The 19,707-nt window shown below is 55.4% G+C and overlaps 1 protein-coding gene across 5 annotated transcripts; it reads right to left on the bottom strand.

Moving 5' to 3' along the window:
- Nucleotides 1-650: 650 nt before the first annotated feature.
- On the bottom strand, nucleotides 651-19,666 carry fam20cl (family with sequence similarity 20 member C, like). 5 transcript variants are annotated; one of them, XM_069196867.1, is made up of 13 exons: nucleotides 12,806-19,666; nucleotides 10,287-10,453; nucleotides 9,882-10,078; nucleotides 8,844-9,335; nucleotides 8,565-8,737; nucleotides 6,551-6,629; nucleotides 6,374-6,466; nucleotides 6,135-6,250; nucleotides 5,138-5,318; nucleotides 4,438-4,547; nucleotides 3,564-3,645; nucleotides 2,266-2,325; nucleotides 651-1,571 (listed from the first exon to the last, which is right to left on the bottom strand). In XM_069196867.1, exons 3-13 carry the CDS (start codon nucleotides 10,019-10,021, stop codon nucleotides 1,301-1,303), a joined length of 1,797 nt encoding a protein of 598 aa, XP_069052968.1. In that variant the 5' UTR covers nucleotides 10,022-10,078; nucleotides 10,287-10,453; nucleotides 12,806-19,666; the 3' UTR covers nucleotides 651-1,300. The 5 variants fall into 5 exon arrangements, with proteins under 5 accessions (XP_069052968.1, XP_069052971.1, XP_069052969.1 ...); XM_069196870.1 differs by having other exon boundaries at nucleotides 10,287-12,880; nucleotides 14,280-19,666; XM_069196868.1 differs by having other exon boundaries at nucleotides 10,287-14,389; nucleotides 14,481-19,666.
- Nucleotides 19,667-19,707: the final 41 nt, after the last annotated feature.

Here is a 19,707-nt window from a genome sequence, read left to right as displayed (position 1 = left end):
GAGCATGTCATGATAGGGACCCCAGGTATATCCCATATATATCGCGGCAGTGTATATCACGACTGGCGCCTTGCCTCCATGCCACCCTGGCACCACTGTCGCAACAAAGGTCTCATATCAGGACATGATATACCCAGATATGGACTTTGAATCACGACATGGGGTCAGCATATCCTGTGAGAGTACGTCATATTGCGATATATGGGCTTCTGGTCACGACATGGTCGTGACAGTTTTTGTCATATCGCGATATATGGACCCCCATGTCGCGACATGGGCGGGGCACTTTTGCAGGGGCTATGTCATATCACGATATGCGGGGTCCATATCGCGACATGGGGATGGGACCTTTTTTTTCGGGATTTGTCATATCGCGATATATGGACTTAATGTCGCGGCAGTAGCCATGACAGTGATGCAGTAACGATTGAGACCGGTTTGGTTTCCCTACGACAGCGTAGGGGGGCTGAGTGACGTCACGACCCCGAAAAAACTATTTGCTTACACTGGACGGAGACCTTACGTTCGTTTAAAATTGTGTTGCTTCGGATTCTCCTTTATCCCCGCGGCCGGATGACGATGTGCGACCTGGGATTCGGGGGGGGCGGGCGTTTTCACCCACACGAGCAGAATAACTGAAACCTGCATTTAATCACTGAGCTGTTGCGTTAAAACACACAAACAATTAAAACGGGCAGAAAGCAGCAATTAGCTGTGGGCGGCAGGAATTCCCCCCCAGCAGACCCTTGCTGAGATACTGTGTGAACGCAAGATAACTTTCTCCATGACGGTTTATTAGCACAGAAGGTAAAATGCCCAGAGTGTGGCCAGCTCATTGCATAGTGGACTTTTCCGCTCTGGAAACAGTTCAGTGGCGATGAACAGGGCCAGATCCTGGCCTTAAAGGGCTGGTCCTCACAGGCAGCCCGAAGAGACGGGATCTCTTTACTCGGGGACAGAGATGGCTACAGGCCACTCGATACACAAGCGTTTGTGTTCACAACGTCAGCCCAGAAGGCCACCACAGGACCCTATAAGACTCAGACTTGGTGGGGATTGTGTTTTAGGACCGAAACCAGGAAGCCCAGCCTGGCTATGCTGTGGAAGAAAGTCCCTCAGGAAAGGACCGGATGAATCATCCTGCCAGCAAGCGAACGGGCCAGAGGTGATCGGCCCAGTCTTCTTACCACTGCAGACAAGCAATCTGATGTGATCCTGTCTCTCGGGCTCTTCTGATGAACCCTGGGCAAGGTCTCCGAGGAGATCAACTCCAGGGCCTGGGCCGCTGTGCGCGCTGATGTCATTTCCTGTCACCTCCGCCCTTAGCGACGGCTTCCTGGACGGTGGCGCCGGCGGCGATGTCATCGTAGACGACCTGGCCGGGGTGGGCGGCCTCGCAGGCTCGCAGGGCCCGCAGCACGGCGCCCAGGCGGCGGTCCACAGCGGCCAGGTGCGGCCGGGACAGGACGGGGCTCAGGGGGTCGCGGGACAGGGACTCCCGCAGGACGTCGCCCAGGCGGTACTCCGGGCGAGACAGGAGCTGGAGGCGCAGCATCGTGGAGCGTCTGATCCTGCAGGGAGGGACCCGGGGGCTGAGAGGGTTCTGGGAGCTCACAGATAGACTCAGACTGTGTTGTCCACTGCTGTGGACGGCTGTCTTTGGCTTCACCCACAGAAGTACAGGACACACAAGCCAAACACAGGAGTCGCATAAAATCACATGAGATCACAACAACAGTGTGTGAGACATAGATGGCTCAATAAAGAGGTAGTGGGGGGGAGCGCATTGACACATGTCCACTGGGTAGTTTTACTGCAGAGGGGACAAAGGACGTCTCCATGTTTTTATCTGAATCCGGCACCCTGTGCCGTCTCCCCGATGGCAGTGTTATGGGTGTGCGCAGTCAGCGGTGATGTTCCTCTCCATTCTGGGAACCCTATGATGATACAAGTCGCAGAGCTGGGGGCTGCTGTGTCCCCAGTTCTTCTTCCTGCCATTTTCCCAGTCCTGGACAGTTTGGTTTTGCTTTTCGACCCCAGGTTTCCGGACCAGACTGTCCTGTTACGTGCCGGGCTGCTCTCAGCAAGGCTGGCGTTTGCCACCTCTAGACACAGTGCTGCTCACGTAGGGTGTGCTGGGGAGGGGGCGATTAGGCCCCCAAACCCTAATGGTGGGACCCCCCCTTCCCCCTCGGGGACGAGAGAGGTACAGGTCTTGGGAGGAGGCTGCGAGAGGAGAGAGACGGACAGGCACAGACGTGTTACCTGCAGCACTGCCGGAGAGGCGCCAGGATGGAGGGCTCGTCGCGGGAATGGCGTCCAAACCTGCGGCACAGGTGAGCACAGGTGCGCTCGGGTGAGCACAGGTGCGCTCGGGTGAGCACAGGTGCGCACAGGTGAGCACAGGTGCGCTCGGGTGAGCACAGGTGCGCTCGGGTGAGCACAGGTGCGCTCGGGTGAGCACAGGTGCGCACGGGTGAGCACAGGTGCGCTCGGGTGAGCACAGGTGCGCTCGGGTGAGCACAGGTGCGCACGGGTGAGTACAAGTGCGCTCGGGTGGGCACAGGTGCGCTCGGGTGAGCACAGGTGCGCACAGGTGAGTACAAGTGCGCTCGGGTGGGCACAGGTGCGCTCGGGTGAGCACAGGTGCGCACAGGTGAGTACAAGTGCGCTCGGGTGGGCACAGGTGCGCTCGGGTGAGCACAGGTGCGCACAGGTGAGCACAGGTGCGCTCGGGTGAGCACAGGTGCGCACAGGTGAGTACAAGTGCGCTCGGGTGGGCACAGGTGCGCTCGGGTGAGCACAGGTGAGCAGGGGGCGTGTGGGGGTGGGCTGTGGCTGCACTGCACACAAGCAGCACCAGCGCCCACAGGGACCCCCGGGAGGAGAGGGGAGGGACTGTTGCAGGAAGAAGCATCACTTGTCAACCGCAACACAATCGCGAGCAAGAGGTGAAGGAGGTCTTGAAGACCGGCCCAGGTCTCGCCAGCAGAGACGGATTCAGGTACAGCAGGTTCAGATTGAGCCACACGAAAGGAACAGGGCTCTCGGTTTACTGGCAGGGCCGACCCGAGCTGACGGCCGCACCCTCTCACCTTCTCCTGTAAGGCAACGAGCCGCTGCTGACCAATCCTGAACCTCGACACTGCACGGAACACTTGCTCGCCTCAACCTGTTAACTTCTTAATCTCTCCTCCCTTCCTTTATTGCAATAAAGAAATCACGACTTGCTTCATCAGACTTGTGTGAGGTTTTCTGTGTGGAGCAATAATAGACATTTCTGTAGCTCCTTGAACAGACATCACCTCAAAGTGCCCGAATCCTTACAATAATACAAATTAAAACCATACCTACGTAGCAAGGAAGGAACTCTGATTCCCAGTGTACAGCAGTTTGATCCGTTTCAGGTTTTGCCAGCTGCAGGATCTCTCTCACTTGCAAGCTGAATGTATTTAATGCACGACCTTTGCTGGCTCCACGAACCCAGCAGCTGGTTTTGACCTTGACTTGGCCAGGAGCCCTGCGGCTGCTAACTCTCAGAACGGCTTGGGAGGCCCACTCACGCTCGCCCGTTGTCCAGGTGCAGCAGGAAGGTGTCGTTCCCGAACTTCTCGAAGGTCTCGTAGTGGTGCCTATCCATGTTGCCTGGGAAGACGCAGGGCAGGAGGGGGGTTGGTGGGGCTGGAGGCTGTGCAGCGCGCATACTGTCTGCCTCAGTGCGACAGAAGACACTACAGCAGAATACAGGGTAGCAGAGCACAGCACAGCAGAATATAGTACAGTCCCAGAGAAGACAATACAATATAGCACAGTCCTACAGAAGACAAGACAATATAGTACAGTCCTACAGAAGACAAGACAATATAGCACAGTCCCAGAGAAGACAAGACAATATAGTACAGTCCCAGAGAAGACAAGACAATATAGTACAGTCCCAGAGAAGACAAGACAATATAGTACAGTCCTACAGAAGACAAGACAATATAGCACAGTCCCAGAGAAGACAAGACAATATACTACAGTCCCAGAGAAGACAAGACAATATAGTACAGTCCTACAGAAGACAAAGCAATATAGCACAGTCCCAGAGAAGACAAGACAATATAGTACAGTCCCAGAGAAGACAAGACAATATAGTACAGTCCTACAGAAGACAAGGCAATATAGTACAGTCCTACAGAAGACAAGACAATATAGCACAGTCCCAGAGAAGACAAGACAATATACTACAGTCCCAGAGAAGACAAGACAATATAGTACAGTCCTACAGAAGACAAAGCAATATAGTACAGTCCTACAGAAGACAAAGCAATATAGCACAGTCCCAGAGAAGACAAGACAATAGTGACAATAGACAGTGGAATATAGCACAGAATACAGGATGACCGTAGAGCAGACAGGACAGTGGACAGTGGAATAAGGCCAGCGGGGGCTGACCCATGAGGAAGTCCAATATGGCCATGTCTATGATGTCCACCAGCCTGGTGCTGGCGTTGTAGGGGGGGGTGTTTTTCACTGTAGCGCAGTAGTCTGGCTTCTTCTCCCACCTGCAGCAGAACAAGTGAAGGGAGAGGTGCGCTGGTGAAACAATTCCTCCCTCTCAGCAAACCCCTCCCCTTCCTGCCCCACACCCTCTGGCCTCGCTCTGTCAGTCCTGGCCCGACCAGCCTTATACTCTTCCCTCTCTCTCCCCTCCTTCTCCTCTGTCTCTCCTCACTCCTGTCTCTCCTTCCTCCTCTCTCTCCTCCCTCCCCTCTCTCTCCACTCTCTCCACTCTCTCCTGCCTCCTGCCTCCTCTCTTCTCTCCCCTCTCTCCTCTCCCCTCTCCCCCTCTCCCCCTCTCCTCTCTCCTCTCTCCTCTCTCCTCTCTCCTCTCTCCTCTCTCCTCTCTCCTCTCTCCTCTCTCCTCTCTCCTCTCCCCCTCTCCCCCTCTCCCCCTCTCCCCCTCTCCTCTCTCCTCTCTCCTCTCTCCTCTCTCCTCTCTCCTCTCTCCTCTCTCCTCTCCCCTCTCCCCTCTCCTCTCTCCCCTCTCCTCTCTCCCCTCTCCTCTCCCCTCTCTCCTCTCTCCTCTCTCCTCTCCCCTCTCTCCTCTCTCCTCTTTTCCTCCACTCTCTCTCCTCTCCCCTCTCTCTCTCACTCTGCTCTGCGGTGCCGGCTGTAGGACCGTCTCCAGGGGCTCCTCCAGCTGCGCCGGGGGGCCAGGCTGAGGTCGGGCAGGAAGGCGGCCAGGGAGCCCTCCAGAGTGTGGGGCCGGCCGCACACGGCGTGCTCCGTCGAGCAGTAGTACGAGCACTCGCCGTGGAAGCACAGGTTGCCCACTGGGGGGAGACAGAGAGTTAACAGTGCTAGTACTGCACTCCCAGAGACAGACAGGCAGAGGGGCTGCACAGACAGACAGGTGGACAGGCAGAGGGGCTGCACAGACAGACAGGTGGACAGGTGGACAGGTGGATAGGCAGAGGGGCTACACAGACAGACAGGTGGACAGGCAGGGGGGCTGCACAGACAGACAGGTGGACAGGCAGAGGGGCTGCACAGACAGACAGGTGGACAGGCAGAGGGGCTGCACAGACAGACAGGTGGACAGGTGGACAGGCAGAGGGGCTGCACAGACAGACAGGTGGACAGGTGGACAGGCAGAGGGGCTGCACAGACAGACAGGTGGACAGGTGGACAGGCAGAGGGGCTGCACAGACAGACAGGTGGACAGGTGGACAGGCAGAGGGGCTGCACAGACAGACAGGTGGACAGGCAGAGGGGCTGCACAGACAGACAGGTGGACAGGTGGACAGGAAGAGGGGCTGCACAGACAGACAGGTGGACAGGTGGACAGGCAGAGGGGCTGCACAGACAGACAGGTGGACAGGTGGACAGGCAGAGGGGCTGCACAGACAGACAGGTGGCAAGGCAGAGGGTCTGGGCCGACGGACAGGTGGACAGGCAGAGGGTCTGGGCTGACGGACAGGTGGACAGGCAGAGGGACTGGACAGACAGGCAGGTGGACACAGATGGACAAACAGGTGGTCAGATGGACAAGTGGACAGGCAGGCAGAAAGGTGGAAGGACCAGCGGACGGTCAGATGGACAGGTGGTCAGAGGGTCAGGCAGGCAGGCGGGCGGTCCAGCGGGCAGACCAGGAGAGGTGTAGAAGGTGCGCGCCAGCCTGCGGTCAGTGGTGATCTGCCGGATTTCCGAGGACACGTTCACCAGCCGCCCCACCACCGGAGGAATGCGCCGGAAGTCCAGGATCCTGGGAAGCGAGAGGGAGACAGAGGGGCAGAGGGTTCGAGGCTGTTCACCTGGCTCAGGGCTGCTACAGGAAAACCAGGCCTAGGCCCGGTCCTGGTTCTGGTCCGTCACGCGCCTGGGGTACCTGTCCAGGTGAAAGGCAGCGATCTCGGCGTTGTGTCTCTCGAAGTCCGAAAAGTAGAAGAGGTTGGGGTCCGTCTCCTCGTCCCGGGCCTGCCTGGAGAGACACCGCGGGCCGTGAGTCCACGGGACCGACCGGCTCGTCCAGACCCCCCTCCACGCTAACAACACCAGGACTCACTTCATGGGCTTGAACAGGGCCTGGCCATAGTTGGAGAAGGACATCACCAGCTTGAGCTGCGTCCCTCCAGGTTTCTGAACTGTGGCAAACACAGGACAAACACACCAGCGCTCAGTCACTGAACACACCGGCGCTCAGTCACTGAGCACACACTGACACTGAACAGACCAGCGCTCAGTCACTGGACACACACTGACACTGAACACACCAGCGCTCAGTCACTGGACACACACTGACACTGAACACACCAGCGCTCAGTCACTGGACACACACTGACACCGAACACACCAGTGCTCAGTCACTGAGCACACACTGACACTGAACACACCAACACTCAGTCACTGACACTGAACACACCAGCGCTCAGTCACTGGACACACACTGACACTGAACACACCAGCGCTCAGTCACTGAGCACACACTGACACCGAACACACCAGTGCTCAGTCACTGAGCACACACTGACACTGAACACACCAACACTCAGTCACTGACACTGAACACACCAGCGCTCAGTCACTGGACACACACTGACACTGAACACACCAGCGCTCAGTCACTGGACACACCAGCACTTAGTCACTGAGCACACACTAACACTGAACACACAAGCACTCAGTCACTGAGCACACACTGACACTGAACACACCAGCGCTCAGTCACTGGACACACCAGCGCTCAGTCACTGAGCACACACTAACACTGAACACACCAACACTCAGTCACTGACACTGAACACACCAGCGCTCAGTCACTGCACACACACTGACACTGAATAGCACACGCACGGATACTGAACATGCCTGAACACACACAGGCAAGTATCCTGCAAAGGTATGCTAATACACATTCCATCAGTGCAGTTAGGCGAGGAGCTGCGTCAGCATGATGCACCCCAAGGAGGCTCCACAGCTGAAACGTTGCGTTTTCTCTCTTCTCTTTTCAGCAGGGAATAAACCTATCGCTTGTTCCTTCCATAAATGCAGTTTCCGAGCACCACACCATCAAGACTCCCTCAACGCGCAGTACCCCGACCAGCCACACGGGGGCGGCGCAGGCCCACAGCTGCTGCGAAGACGCAGTCGATCGAGTCTGGGCGACGACCACGGCGGGTGTGGGGCGGAAGGCGAACCCGAGCACACCGGGGGCAGTCAGCCCGCTGTGTGGCCCTGACTCTCCTCGGGATTGCCAGAACCACCGTCCTACTCCGACAGGCTGGGGGAACTGGACCCTTTCGGTCTTGAACAGAGACAACCGGGGGGGGCCCAGCTTGAAGCTACGTGGGGGCACATCTGACGGCGGGGAAACGCTTCTTTACGCGAAGGGTGGTGGGAGTGTGGAACAAGCTGCCCCCCGCCGCACGAGCCTCGACTGCTCGCGCACTACAACAGCCCCAGAGTAACGAGAGCCACCTGACCCCGAACCTTAATACTCGGGCCGCCGAGCTGTCGCTAGAAACGCCGCTGGAGCCCGACATCTGAGCAGAGCAGAACGCACACACGGGCCTGGCCCTGCGGGGGTTAAAACACTGGCGATGATGCTGGAATATTCCGGGGATTACATAACTCATCCGCTGCGTTAAAAGGCGATTGTCGTGAGTGGTGGATTAGGGTTGACGGCCTCTGTCTGCTCTTTGTCTCACACTAAGGAGGTTGACCTCATGAAAAAAGCCTTTTTTTTACCCTCCCCACTGTGCTTTTAAAGCAAAGACATCCTTCTCCTCCTCCTCCTCCTGTTCTTATTGGGGGGGGGGCTGAAGGCTGCCCCTCCCTGAGGAGCGGCCGCCAGTCGGAGCGTCGGAGAAAACGAGCAGAATCCGGCTCCGCAGCAGTGCAGTCCATCCCAGGTTTTATCGTGGGACCGCAGCGGCGCGTGTGCTCGGCGTGACCTGAGCCCCACACGCCTGGCCGAAGACACGCTGGCGCCGAGAGGGCTAACGAGCCGCGGGCCCCCCGAGGGGTGCCGGGTCCCGGAGCGCCTCGCACCGCCCAGCAGCGGGAGCGCGGCGCTGCACCTGCGCTGATGATGCGCTGTCCGGCCAGCTGCTGGGTCAGCGGCGCCAGCACGGGGTCGTCACGGCGATACAGCGCCCAGCGCGTGATGCCCAGGTGGAAACGCAGCCAGGGAGGGTGAGTCTGGGCACTGCCGTTCCACTGGGCGGCGTCGTAGCCCACATCATCGCTGACCCTGGGACACAGACAGGACACCGGTCAGTCTGGACACTCCCCGGTCATCACACGGGATAGGGTCACAGCCCACACCCTGAGCTGGGCAGCGCGCTGTGCATCCTCACCACTCCTCGGTGATTCTGTTGCTGTCTTCGTTGCTGTCTCCGACCTTTGACCTCACTTGCAGTAGCCAATCGTCCTCTCCGACCTCTGGCTCCGGCAGGGTGTACAGAGGATGCTGGAACAAGGCCTGCAGCTTGGAGCGGACCGGGCTGGCGGCCATCTTGGGTGAGCCCTCTTGGCTCATCTCTGCAGCCATGTTGAGCGAGGCAGTGGGCTCCCCGTCCCGGGCTGGGTGGGGGGGTGCCTTGCTGGCGGCCATGCTGGGTGTGGCAGTGTCTGGGGGCTGGCTGCTGCCCAGCAGAGCGGAGCGGACTGTCTTCCTCACGGAGCCCCCGGGATGAGCAAGAGGAGTCCGGGGACAGGTGTCATGCAGGAAGGAGAGGGAGTACAGGGCGAGGAGGAGGTGCAGGGCCAAGGAGAGGCAGACCAGGAGCTCGAAGATGGAGCCCGACCTTCGGCGCAGGACGAAGGGGACACAGCGCAGCCTCATGGCTCTGGACAGAAGGACAGAGGCGCAGAGGGAGAAAGACAAAGGAACAGAGGGACAGAAGAACACAGAGAGGGACAGAGAGAGAGAGATACAGAGGGACAGAGAGACAGAGAGAGACAGAAGAACACAGGGAGAGAGACAGAGGAGCAAAGAGAAAGACAGAGAGACAGAGAGAGAGAGACGGAGGGATAGAAGGACAGAGAGACAGAGAAGACAGACAGAGGGACAGAGGGACAAAGAGAGATACAGAGAGAGATACAGAGACAAAGGGACAGAGAGAGAGAGACAGAGGGAAAGAGGGAAGCAGAGAGACAGAAAGTGGGATTATTTCTGATCAATTAGATCAATTAGTTACCTGCATATCACCGTTCTTTCTCTGGATCTCTCAGGAATGTGCGTCAGCAGTACCACCGCCTACTGTACGCGCCACGTGTTTGGGTGGCACTGCAGTTACTGATAGAAGTTTACACCCTGTCTCTGGAGCTGTGATCAAGCCTTTCCCCCATCATCAGACTCGGCACCCGGGCAGAAACGCAAGCGATTCACTTACTGCTCTCCTTCTGAGGAACAAATCCGGGACGGTTTCGAAGAGCTCCTGTCTCCTTGCGATGTGAAAGCCCGTGGTCTGGGCTCTGTCCTCTTTATCTCCCAGGGCGTCGCTCGTTGCAGTTCTGCTTTTTTTTCCCCCATGGACACTCCGATCGCTGATCAAACAGAGCCCAGCGGTCCCTGCCAGGTTAGGGTGATCTGGAACAGGTGCAAGGGGGAGGGGGGGGGCAGGGAGAGACAGAAGTGGGAGGATTCACCCATGTTGAGTATCACCGGTGCTGTAGAAACTACTACACCTACTGATACTGGTAGATTTTACCATTAATACTGCTACTGGAACTCCTACTGCTACCAGTGCTACTACAACTGCTCCTCCTACTTATTCTAACAATACCAAGCCACTAACTTTAGCATCCTGGACTGGGACCCTGGCTGTGATCTCCGGGCTGTAGGGGCTCATCCTGGACTGGGACCCTGGCTGTGATCTCCAGGCTGTAGGGGCTCATCCTGGACTGGGACCCTGGCTGTGATCTCCAGGCTGTAGGGGCTCATCCTGGACTGGGACCCTGTGTGCTCCAGAAGACACAAATAGAAACTACAGGAAAGTGTATTTATAGCCCAATTTGCAATGGTCAGTACCTGGGCCAGGAGAGAGGTCAGGGGTCACGCTTGAGAGGACAGTGCACCATTAGAGTCAGGCTTTTAAGTTTTCTTGTTGTAAGGTCAGAGCTCAACACCCAGGAGAAAGAGTAAAGAGGTTTTCCAGGGTTATTCCAGTCTCAGGAGTTGGAATTCTTCCCGGATGTCTGGACATGGCATCCATAGATATCCCAAGAAGAGCAGGGATGGGCAGCTCTGTTTCTGCAGGGGCTTCTGCGTCAAGATTGGCAAGATCAGGCTTGGCTGCTACCGATTCGTGATCAGAAGAAGGCGTTCTGGAGCCGGGCGGAGCAGAGCCAGCAGGATAGAGGACCACAACAGCAGCGCCCACAGTGGAGACCTGGAGCCTCACCCTTCCAGCTGTTATCCCAGGGTTCTAACTTCCAAGCTGCACAGCCCCCTAATCACCAACCCGGAGAGAACACTCCCTGGTTTCAGAGCGCCATTGTTTCAGCTGAAGTAAATCAGAAATCAGTGAGTCAACCCCCAACACAGGGCTCACAGGGCCTCAATAAAGTGGCCAGACCGGGTTCGGGCTGCTGGCCAGCTGTGCTGTTCTAACAGAGATACATGTTGAAAGACAGGAGGATGACGAAGACAGAACAACAGACCTCTGGGGTAAAGGCGGTGTTGAGCCCTGTCTGTGTTTAGGGTTCAGTGTTCAGTACTGGTGTCAGACAGGAGACAGATTTCTCTTTATATAAGAGAGGATGGAGCTCATCTGTGTTTAGGGTTCAGTGTTCAGTACTGGTGTCAGACAGCAGACAGATTTCTCTTTATATAAGAGAGGATGGAGTCCCTCTGTCATAACTTCATCACATCCACATGCACACACACTGACAGTCACACACTGATATACATGCATGCACACACACTTGACAGTCACACGCTGACATACTGTACACACATGCACACACACTGACAGTCACACACTGATATACACTCTTGCACTCATACTGACAGTCACAGACCGACAGTAACACACTGATATACATGCATGCACACACACTGACAGTCACACACTGATATACACGCATGCACACACACTTGACAGTCACACACTGACACAGGCACCAAGCTCCCTGCCTGCTCTGAGACACATGCACCGAGTCACACACAGGCCCTGGAATAAAATACGAGACTTTGTATTAATATTAAATTTCTCATCTCTCACTTGACTGGAAACAGTGCCCACTGGCACCACAGGGATGAAAAATTGATCTCTCCCCCTGCCTTTCTTTCCTCTCTCATATCCGCCTCTCTCTCCTTCTCACAGCAGGGCTCACTCCTGCTGTCTTTCACTCTCTCGTCTCCTGCCAAAGCCTGTGCTTGCTGTCTCTCCCTCTTCGCTCCTCCACGTGCACTGCTCACCCCCACCTCACCTCTCTCTTCCTCTGTCTCTGTGGTGAAACGGAACAGGGGGCACCTTTGCTCACAGTCACACGAATGCAACTGTACGACCAGACACACATTCATGAAGAGCACACACACGTGTGAGCACGCACAACAGCGCACACACACGTGAGCATGCACAAGAGCACACATACAAACATACATATATGCACAAGAGAGCACACACATGTGAGCATGCACAAGAGCACACACACAAACACACATATATGCACAAGAGTGCACACACACATGTACATAAGAACACACAAGAGTGCACACACACACATCTATGCACAAGATAGCACACACACTACGTGAGCACCCAAAGGAGCACACATACTGTACAAACACACATATATGCACAAGAGCACACACACATACATGAGAACGCACAAGAGCACACAAACAGGTATATGAGCACACACACATATATCTATGTACGAGAGTGCATACACATGTACATGGGCACACACACAAATACACATCCATGCGCAAGAGTGCACACACCCAAACAGATATCTCCGCACAAGTACACACACAGTTACACACAGGAGCACACACAAATACACATCTCCGCACAAGAACGCACACAGGACACAGGTCCACACGAGAGCGCGCTCACACACACACATTCCCATCTCTCTCTCTCCATCTGTCTCACACTCGCACGCTGCGTATTCCTCAGCTCAACGGTCCCCACAGTGCTGCTGTTGCTTGGCAACCTCTCTCCTCACTGCTGCTCTGCCTGCTGGCTGCTACTTGTGTGTGCAAGTGAGTGCCTCTTCATCAATTTGAGAGAGCGCCTTCAATTTTTCACGTTCTGCGAATTCCAAGCATCCAGCAACATTTACATGCAGCGCGAGTTCCACTGACCTCCTTGCGAGTGCAGCTTTTATGCTCTTTTGTTGCTTCTGCTCAGAGCCCAGCTATGTTGAAGCAAAGCCCATCCTTTATGGAAGGAGAGAAGAGAAGAGAGTGAACCAGCACTGGTGCTTTAGACCCCGTCTGAATGAGATGGTGGAGGGGCAGTTCTGGACTGGCAGGGGTTCTTCTTAACTTTAACGCAGCAACACCTGAGGAGGTGAAGAGCTGGTTGTTCAGTAAGTCCCATATAGCCAGCAGCTCCACCACCCTGCAGCTCCCGGCCGGCAGCCCCACTGGAGCCCAGCAGGGTGATCCTGGCCAGGACCTGGAGGGGAGACTCCTGGGATCAACTGAGGCTGCTGCTGGGAGAGGTGTGAGTGGGGCCAGCAGGGGGCGCTCACCCTGCAGTCTGTGTGGGTCCTAATGCCCCAGTATAGTGACGGGGTCACTACACTGCAAAAAAGAAAAGGTTTCGAGATAATGGGTGTTTCTTGAAAAGAGTAGGGGTGGAACCGTGCTCTACTCCCCACTGTGAGCTGGTGGGGGGGGTATACTGGTGCACTGGAAAGAACCAGCCACCATCGAGGGCTCAATCACCACGATCTGCTGCGGCAGCATCTGTGTCAGGCCCTGCGTACACATGGCCTAGTTGTGGGCCAGACTCGTCAAACCTGCGGGTTTTAACACAAAGCGTCCACTCGCACAACAATCATCCTCTCCTGCCTCATTGGTCCGCTGAAAGACCTCGGATTTCTCCCCGTCCCGGGCAAACACTGATCCGTAGGGATGTTTTTGGTCTAAAACACTGCAAAAAAAACCGCTCTGATCTTGCTCAGAGACAGAGCGCTGTCCGCGTCGTTTCATTTAAGACACAGTGACGGCTCAGAGGGCCCGTTGATGAGGGTTTCTCAAAGCAGGTCAGGAATTTAAAAACTGGTTACGGAGCTCAGATGCACCCTGTCCTCTTTCAAACCACAGCGGGTCTGTAAGTGCTGCTGGAAGAGTGGAAGAGAGAGAACATACAGGAAGGAAAAATAAGCACAGTCTCTTTGATGCGGCCATGAATTTTTCATCATCTGCTCTGACACAGAGGGAGACGGAGGGAGCAGCAGACAGAGAGGCACACACAGAAGAGAGCGAGAGAGAGGAGGGAGGAGGGAGGACGGGCGTGAGGGAGAGAGGGAGGAAGACAGAAAGAGAAGAGGGGACGACCGATTCCGGATCTTCAGAAACATCGCTGGCCGCCGTGCCAGTCCTTATCTTCATGTCCAGCTGGGAAGGAGCCAGCGTTTTGCCTTCGAGACTTGGGAAGAAGAGGAGAGGCCACACGTACAGGGATATACGTTTGCCTCACGCCTCTCACCCCTCCAGGGTAATTTCCGGTTTAATCAAGAGCCCCAGAGCCTGAGAAGAGCTGCTGGTCAGTGACCTCCAGTCTACGATCCAACTGGGCTCTTAATCAATCCAGCTCATTAACCTCTACCTGCTCGTTAACACCTTCTTTTGGCTCTTTAGGGGGAATGTAATCAGCACGAACCCTGACGCTGATCAATTTCTTCCCCTCCCTCGCGTGGAATACGATCGATCGGAGCCCTGCTGACCACAGAGATGTTTCCTGTCACTGGGAGGGTCTGACACAGCGCCACCACCCCCTGCCTGTGTCCGAACATCATGGACTGGTCACCTGTGCGGCGCAGTGTGAGCAAGGGCCATCCAGACTGTGCCGTCTGTTCTGAACTCCCCACACCGCGACCCGTTCTCAGCCTCTGCAGCTGTGGACTGTAATGACAAAACATGAATCAATAAGAGCTGAGCCCGGCTCCACCCCCAGTCCAAAGACGTGCTGTTAGGCGAATTAGATTCCGGTAAAATTAGCCCTGGTGTGAGTGTGTTTGTGTCTGTGTGCCCTGTGATGGACTGGTGTCCCGTCCAGGGTGTGTCTGTGTGCCCTGTGATGGACTGGTGTCCCATCCAGTGTGTCTGTGTGCCCTGTGATGGACTGGTGTCCCGTCCAGTGTGTGTGTGTTTGCCCTGTGATGGACTGGTGACCCGTCCAGTGTGTGTCTGTGTGCCCTGTGATGGACTGGTGTCCCGTCCAGGGTGTGTCTGTGTGCCCTGTGATGGACTGGTGTCCCGTCCAGTGTGTGTCTGTGTGCCCTGTGATGGACTGGTGTCCCGTCCAGGGTGTGTGTGTGTGCCCTGTGATGGACTGGTGTCCCGTCCAGGGTGTACCCTGCCTTGCGCCCGTTGCATGCTGGGATAGGCTCCAGCTCCCCCGTGACCCAGTACTGGACAACACAGTCAGAAAATGGTCGGATGGAAATAAAGAAAACCTACAAACGAGAGGAGGCTAGTTAGGCTCATCTAGCCTGTAGGGCAAGTGATGCTCACGGGAGTCCGGGGTGGGGTGGGGGGGGAACGAGGAGTTCTTCAAAACCTGTTCCCTCTCGGACAGCTGTCTGCTGCCGTGAAGCATCGGGACAGCAGCCAAGACAGGCCTGTTTATTCTGTGCGTTTGTTTGCGATGGGGCAAACAAAACAAGATCAGGACGCCCTGACAGAGAGAGAGAGAGAGAGAGTGTGTGTGTGTGTGTGTGTGTGTGTGTGTGTGTGTGTGTGTGTCCACAGGCCTGTGGAGATCGCTGCGTCTCAGTGTGCAAACAGAAGGCTAGATGCCAAAGAACTTAATCTGGGAACTGCGCAATCATCTGGCACCGGGCTGCGCGGCGCGGGGGGCCTGTGGAAATCTCCCGGGGGCCGGCGGGAACTCCACTCTAATCCCTCTCCTCCGCCAGCAGGGCAGAGAGGCAGGAGCCCAGCGCTCCCGAGCGGAGCAGGGCAAGGCAGGGCACGTGCGCGGGGATTTGTTGCTGCAGTTGCGCATTAATCACGTCGCATTAAAAAAGCAAAACCCCAGAAAAAGACAAATGCACACGTACTGGCGCAAATGTCAGGCCTGTACCACTCTCCCCTCCCCTCCTCCTTGGACAATTGGCGAAGACGTGCAGCGAAATGATGCGGTAGTGCATTTTAAAATGAGCGTGGGGGAGAGTGTGGAACAAGCTGCATACCCCTCTTGTTGACCCGATACCCTGGCTTCTCTCACGACACAGCTGGAGGAGGTCCACAGATCCATTAGCTACTGACCGCGCAACAGACCACCGGAGCCAGGCGGCCTCCTCTCGTCTGTAACCTTAAGTTCTTGTGCGACGGGAGCCAGTCCCACATCCCACTTAGTTCCGCCATTTTCCCGTAGGATGAGCCGGAGGTTGTTCTGTCCGACGAAGGCGATGGAAGTCTGTCCCCCTATTCTTTGATCTGCAGGCTCCGCGGATTGCGGCCCGCGGGCCTGCTGGAATTTACGTAGCGCCTCGCAGACGCGACAGGACTTATCCTCCCTACCCAGAGAGTGCAGTTCTCTGCAGGCGGGCGCACCGGCGATGGCAACTGGCAAAAAATAAAGCAGAGACCCAAGCCAGGACACCCTCATGTAGCTTTTGTGACCCCTAATCACCCCCACAGAGGTTCTGTGACCCCCAGTATAATCAGCCCTACATAACTTCTGTAACCCCCACCCCCCACCCCAGTGTAACTGCCCCAACGTCGCTGTTGACCCGTTAATATTGCCTGAACAATGCTGCTGTGACACGCAAGGAGATCGCCACGACCCCCACCTGCAGGACTGCCGCCGCCCTCAAGGCCAGAGCACACCTGCCCCGCTCCGTGCCTGATCACGCGTCGCACACACAGGGCCCGACACCGACGCTTCAGCGGTCGCCAGCCGCCATCACACGTGAACACGCCACCCATGCGTCAGCGCTGGTGGGCGGGGGACGTCAGGAGTACATGTCCCAGCACGCTCCTGGGCGGGACTCCTTCCCACGTGACAGGGATGGGCAGGCGAGGCACAGCACTGGATAAACCCCCGAACCAGCCCCACGCTTGCTTGCTCGCTTGCTCGCTCGCTCGCTCGCTCCCTTCCTCGATGCCGCGCTCAGGCCTCGCAGGAACACCGACGCACTGCTCTGCCGGGGCCGGGCTCCGTCACGACTTGGCCGGGCGCCGTGGGCATCTTCCCGCGAGCTGGAACAGCTTCAGAGGACAGCGTGAAGGAGAGAGAGAGAGCCCAGTGTGTGTGTGTGTGAGGGGGGGGAGTGGGGTGGAAGAACAGGACCATCTGCGTCTGTGTCTGCCGGGCGGCCCCCCGACTGACTCGGAACAAACGGCAAGACACGTCTGCGATTTCCCAGAATCCAGAAACCAAATGCCGTCTCTCTGGGGTGAAGACATTCACTTTCATCGTGGTCTACTTTGTTGTGTAGAAAAAGCACTGTGTACTGTTTTTTTTTAAAATATTTCTATAAATCTACCCATTTTCTAGCCACTTTATTTATACAGGACAGGGCTGTGGGGAAGCTGAGCCCATCCTTCTTGATTTGATTTGAGCGCTTGCAAAACGTCTGAGCCACCACGGACAGACAGCAAGGCACAAACTCAATGATTTTAACACTTGTAGAACTAGATCAATTCATCTGTGCGGCTCCAGCATATCTCATTTTCTGAATCCCTCCTTCTAAATAACGCTGGAGACACAGAGCTCTGCAGACAGAAGAACAGATCAGAGGGATCAGGGGGCTTTACCACTTTTCAATTAATGTCTGATATTTGGATGAAAGCTAGCAGCAATTACTAGCGTCTACAATCCCGTTAAACCCCCCGTGGCAGATAGTTAGCAGGACAGGCTTCCAACTCTGTCAAAAGACCCACAGAGATCGTGGACTTTGGTCATCTTAAGATCTTTACAAAATCCCAGCAGTGGGCAACTTCAGAGCACACAATAGAGCACAATCCAGAGAACAAAAAAGTAGAAACTACCTGGAAGGACACTTCAAACTGAGTGCAGGAGGCGCCTCTTTACACAAAGGGGGGTGGGAGCGTGGGTCGAGCTGCCCAGCCATGATGTTGAAGCCATATTGAAGCCCTGGCTTCTTTCAAGAAACAGTGGGATGAGATCTTTGGATCCTCAGCTCAATTAGCTACGAAGTACAAGAAGGTCTAGCTGAGACAAATGCTGGACTGCTGAAAGCCCGGTGGAACAATCTTCAGGACTGCTTCTTTCACAACGAGCTACGGGAACAGAAAGAGACCAGGGTGTGCCGGCGCGATCCCACTCCAAGGTACCAAAAAAAAAAATTGAATTCATGGAAGAACTGTGAAATAAAAACAAAACAAAACGGGAAACACGTCCAAAAAAGTTTCCGATCTGAGAAGATCCGAGGCGAGCAGATCAGAGAGCAGGAGGGGTCGGTTCATGACGGCGCTGTCCCTCGGGAGACCCCTGCTGGATTAGACAGATCACACTGTCCTTGTACTTGTCCCTCCGATAGTTACCAGTCGACAGCGGTGTGAGCTGGCGTTAACCTGCGCCAGGATCCGGAAAAATCCTATCCATATCAGCCGTGCAATGAGGTTCACAGGCATGTTAACTGCTGCTACACGCATGCATTAGCACACCAAGACACACGTGTTCCGATACTGGGCGACGCACCAACGTACTGTAGCTTTGTGCACACTCTTCCACTTAAGAACACAAACCCAGGTTGACAATTATTCAGTTAAATACCACACAACAGTTCAAGATCCAAAGAAAGAAAACCTCTCTCTCTCTCTCTCCCACGCGCACACTGGACTTTGGTTTCATCTCACCCACTGATTTCTTTTAGAAACCTTTTTTTGCGTTTTATTAATTGGTTCGACATCACCAGAAAACAATCAGAAGATCCGTAACAACAATTCCCAGCTAAAAGTCCAAGTCCTACAAAAAAAAAATCTACTGAAAATGCGCTTGCAATGCAATAGCAGTTGAAATGTCCTCATCTGTAATACAGTAGCTCCACTCACGGCACGAATGTGGTGCAGTTTCTTCAGGAATCCTTTTGAATCGCATCGATCGCGACTTGGTCAAAAACGACGTTTGAAAGGTGGATTGTGAAAGGTTTTTTTTCTACTCAACCCCGACACTTCCTGCTGGAGGAGATTACATTAACCCTGATGGAAAAAACCTTAATTCGAGCCTTTACATGTAGTTCCTCTAAAGGAGTCCTTTCTCAAAGTCTCACTCTGGGACTCCTGGTCTCCCACAAAGGCTCTCAGTCTTCCATAACGGTTCCCACTCTCTCCCAGTGATTCTGAGCCTCGAGCAACCCTAGCGACTCCAAGAAGCACCACAAGGACAAGCGAACCCGCCAGAATATCTCACACCACCCCTGCCCCTCCCTTCCACCCCAACAGTGCCCTCCTCCGGCCAGCTGCTGCAATGTCATGCCACCCCCCCCTGCAACATGTAAGTCCCTTAAAATACCTTTCATGTTACCCATGTATCCCATAGAATAGCACAAGCAGGAGGGACACCAGCCACACGGACGGGCCACTGGTCAGAACCCAAGGTATAAAAACACTTGAGCTCAGGTCCATTTAAGACCAGAAGGCACCAGCACTTCTAAACACAGCAGGTGTCGCACTGCTCAACTTTGATGTTGAACGCCAAGTCCCAGAGATCTTTCAACAAACAAACAGTCTGGTACAGGACCGGGAGGACCAGAGAGTCTCTGCAGGACTTCACACGGCGGAAATCTCCTCGTGACCTAACTGGTGATTGGGAACTTCACCTGAACTGGACCACTCGACCACCTCCTCCCAGGTCTTCAGGTGCTGCTGCTTTATTCCCAGCAAGGCAGTCACGAGGCCCCAGGAGAGGGGTCAGCGGAATCGCTTCCGGGTCGGAGTGGGAGGAAGTGTGCCGATGAACCGTCTCGTAGCGGGGGGCAGTGGGGGAGGCGGAAAGGCAAGCAGGGAGCAGGGTTCGACTGCAGTCAAGGCGACGGGGGAATAAACTGACTCTGACGTTTTGG

This window comes from Lepisosteus oculatus, chromosome 12, assembly GCF_040954835.1.
Source record: "Lepisosteus oculatus isolate fLepOcu1 chromosome 12, fLepOcu1.hap2, whole genome shotgun sequence".
Classification (NCBI taxonomy): Eukaryota; Metazoa; Chordata; class Actinopteri; order Semionotiformes; family Lepisosteidae; genus Lepisosteus; species Lepisosteus oculatus.
The sequence above is the reverse complement of the archived record's forward strand: the minus strand, read 5'-3'. Positions and strand labels throughout refer to the sequence as shown.

Excerpts from the sequence above, each read along its gene's own strand:
- fam20cl (XM_069196867.1), bottom strand. The coding sequence starts at position 10,021 with ATGGGGGAAAAAAAAGCAGAACTGCAACGAGCGACGCCCTGGGAGATA. Across the intron at positions 5,319-6,134 it reads CACCTTCTACACCTCTCCTG|TGGGCAACCTGTGCTTCCAC; the intron begins GTCTGCCCGCTG and ends GTCTCCCCCCAG. Across the intron at positions 1,572-2,265 it reads CCTCTCCGGCAGTGCTGCAG|GATCAGACGCTCCACGATGC; the intron begins GTAACACGTCTG and ends CCCTCCCTGCAG.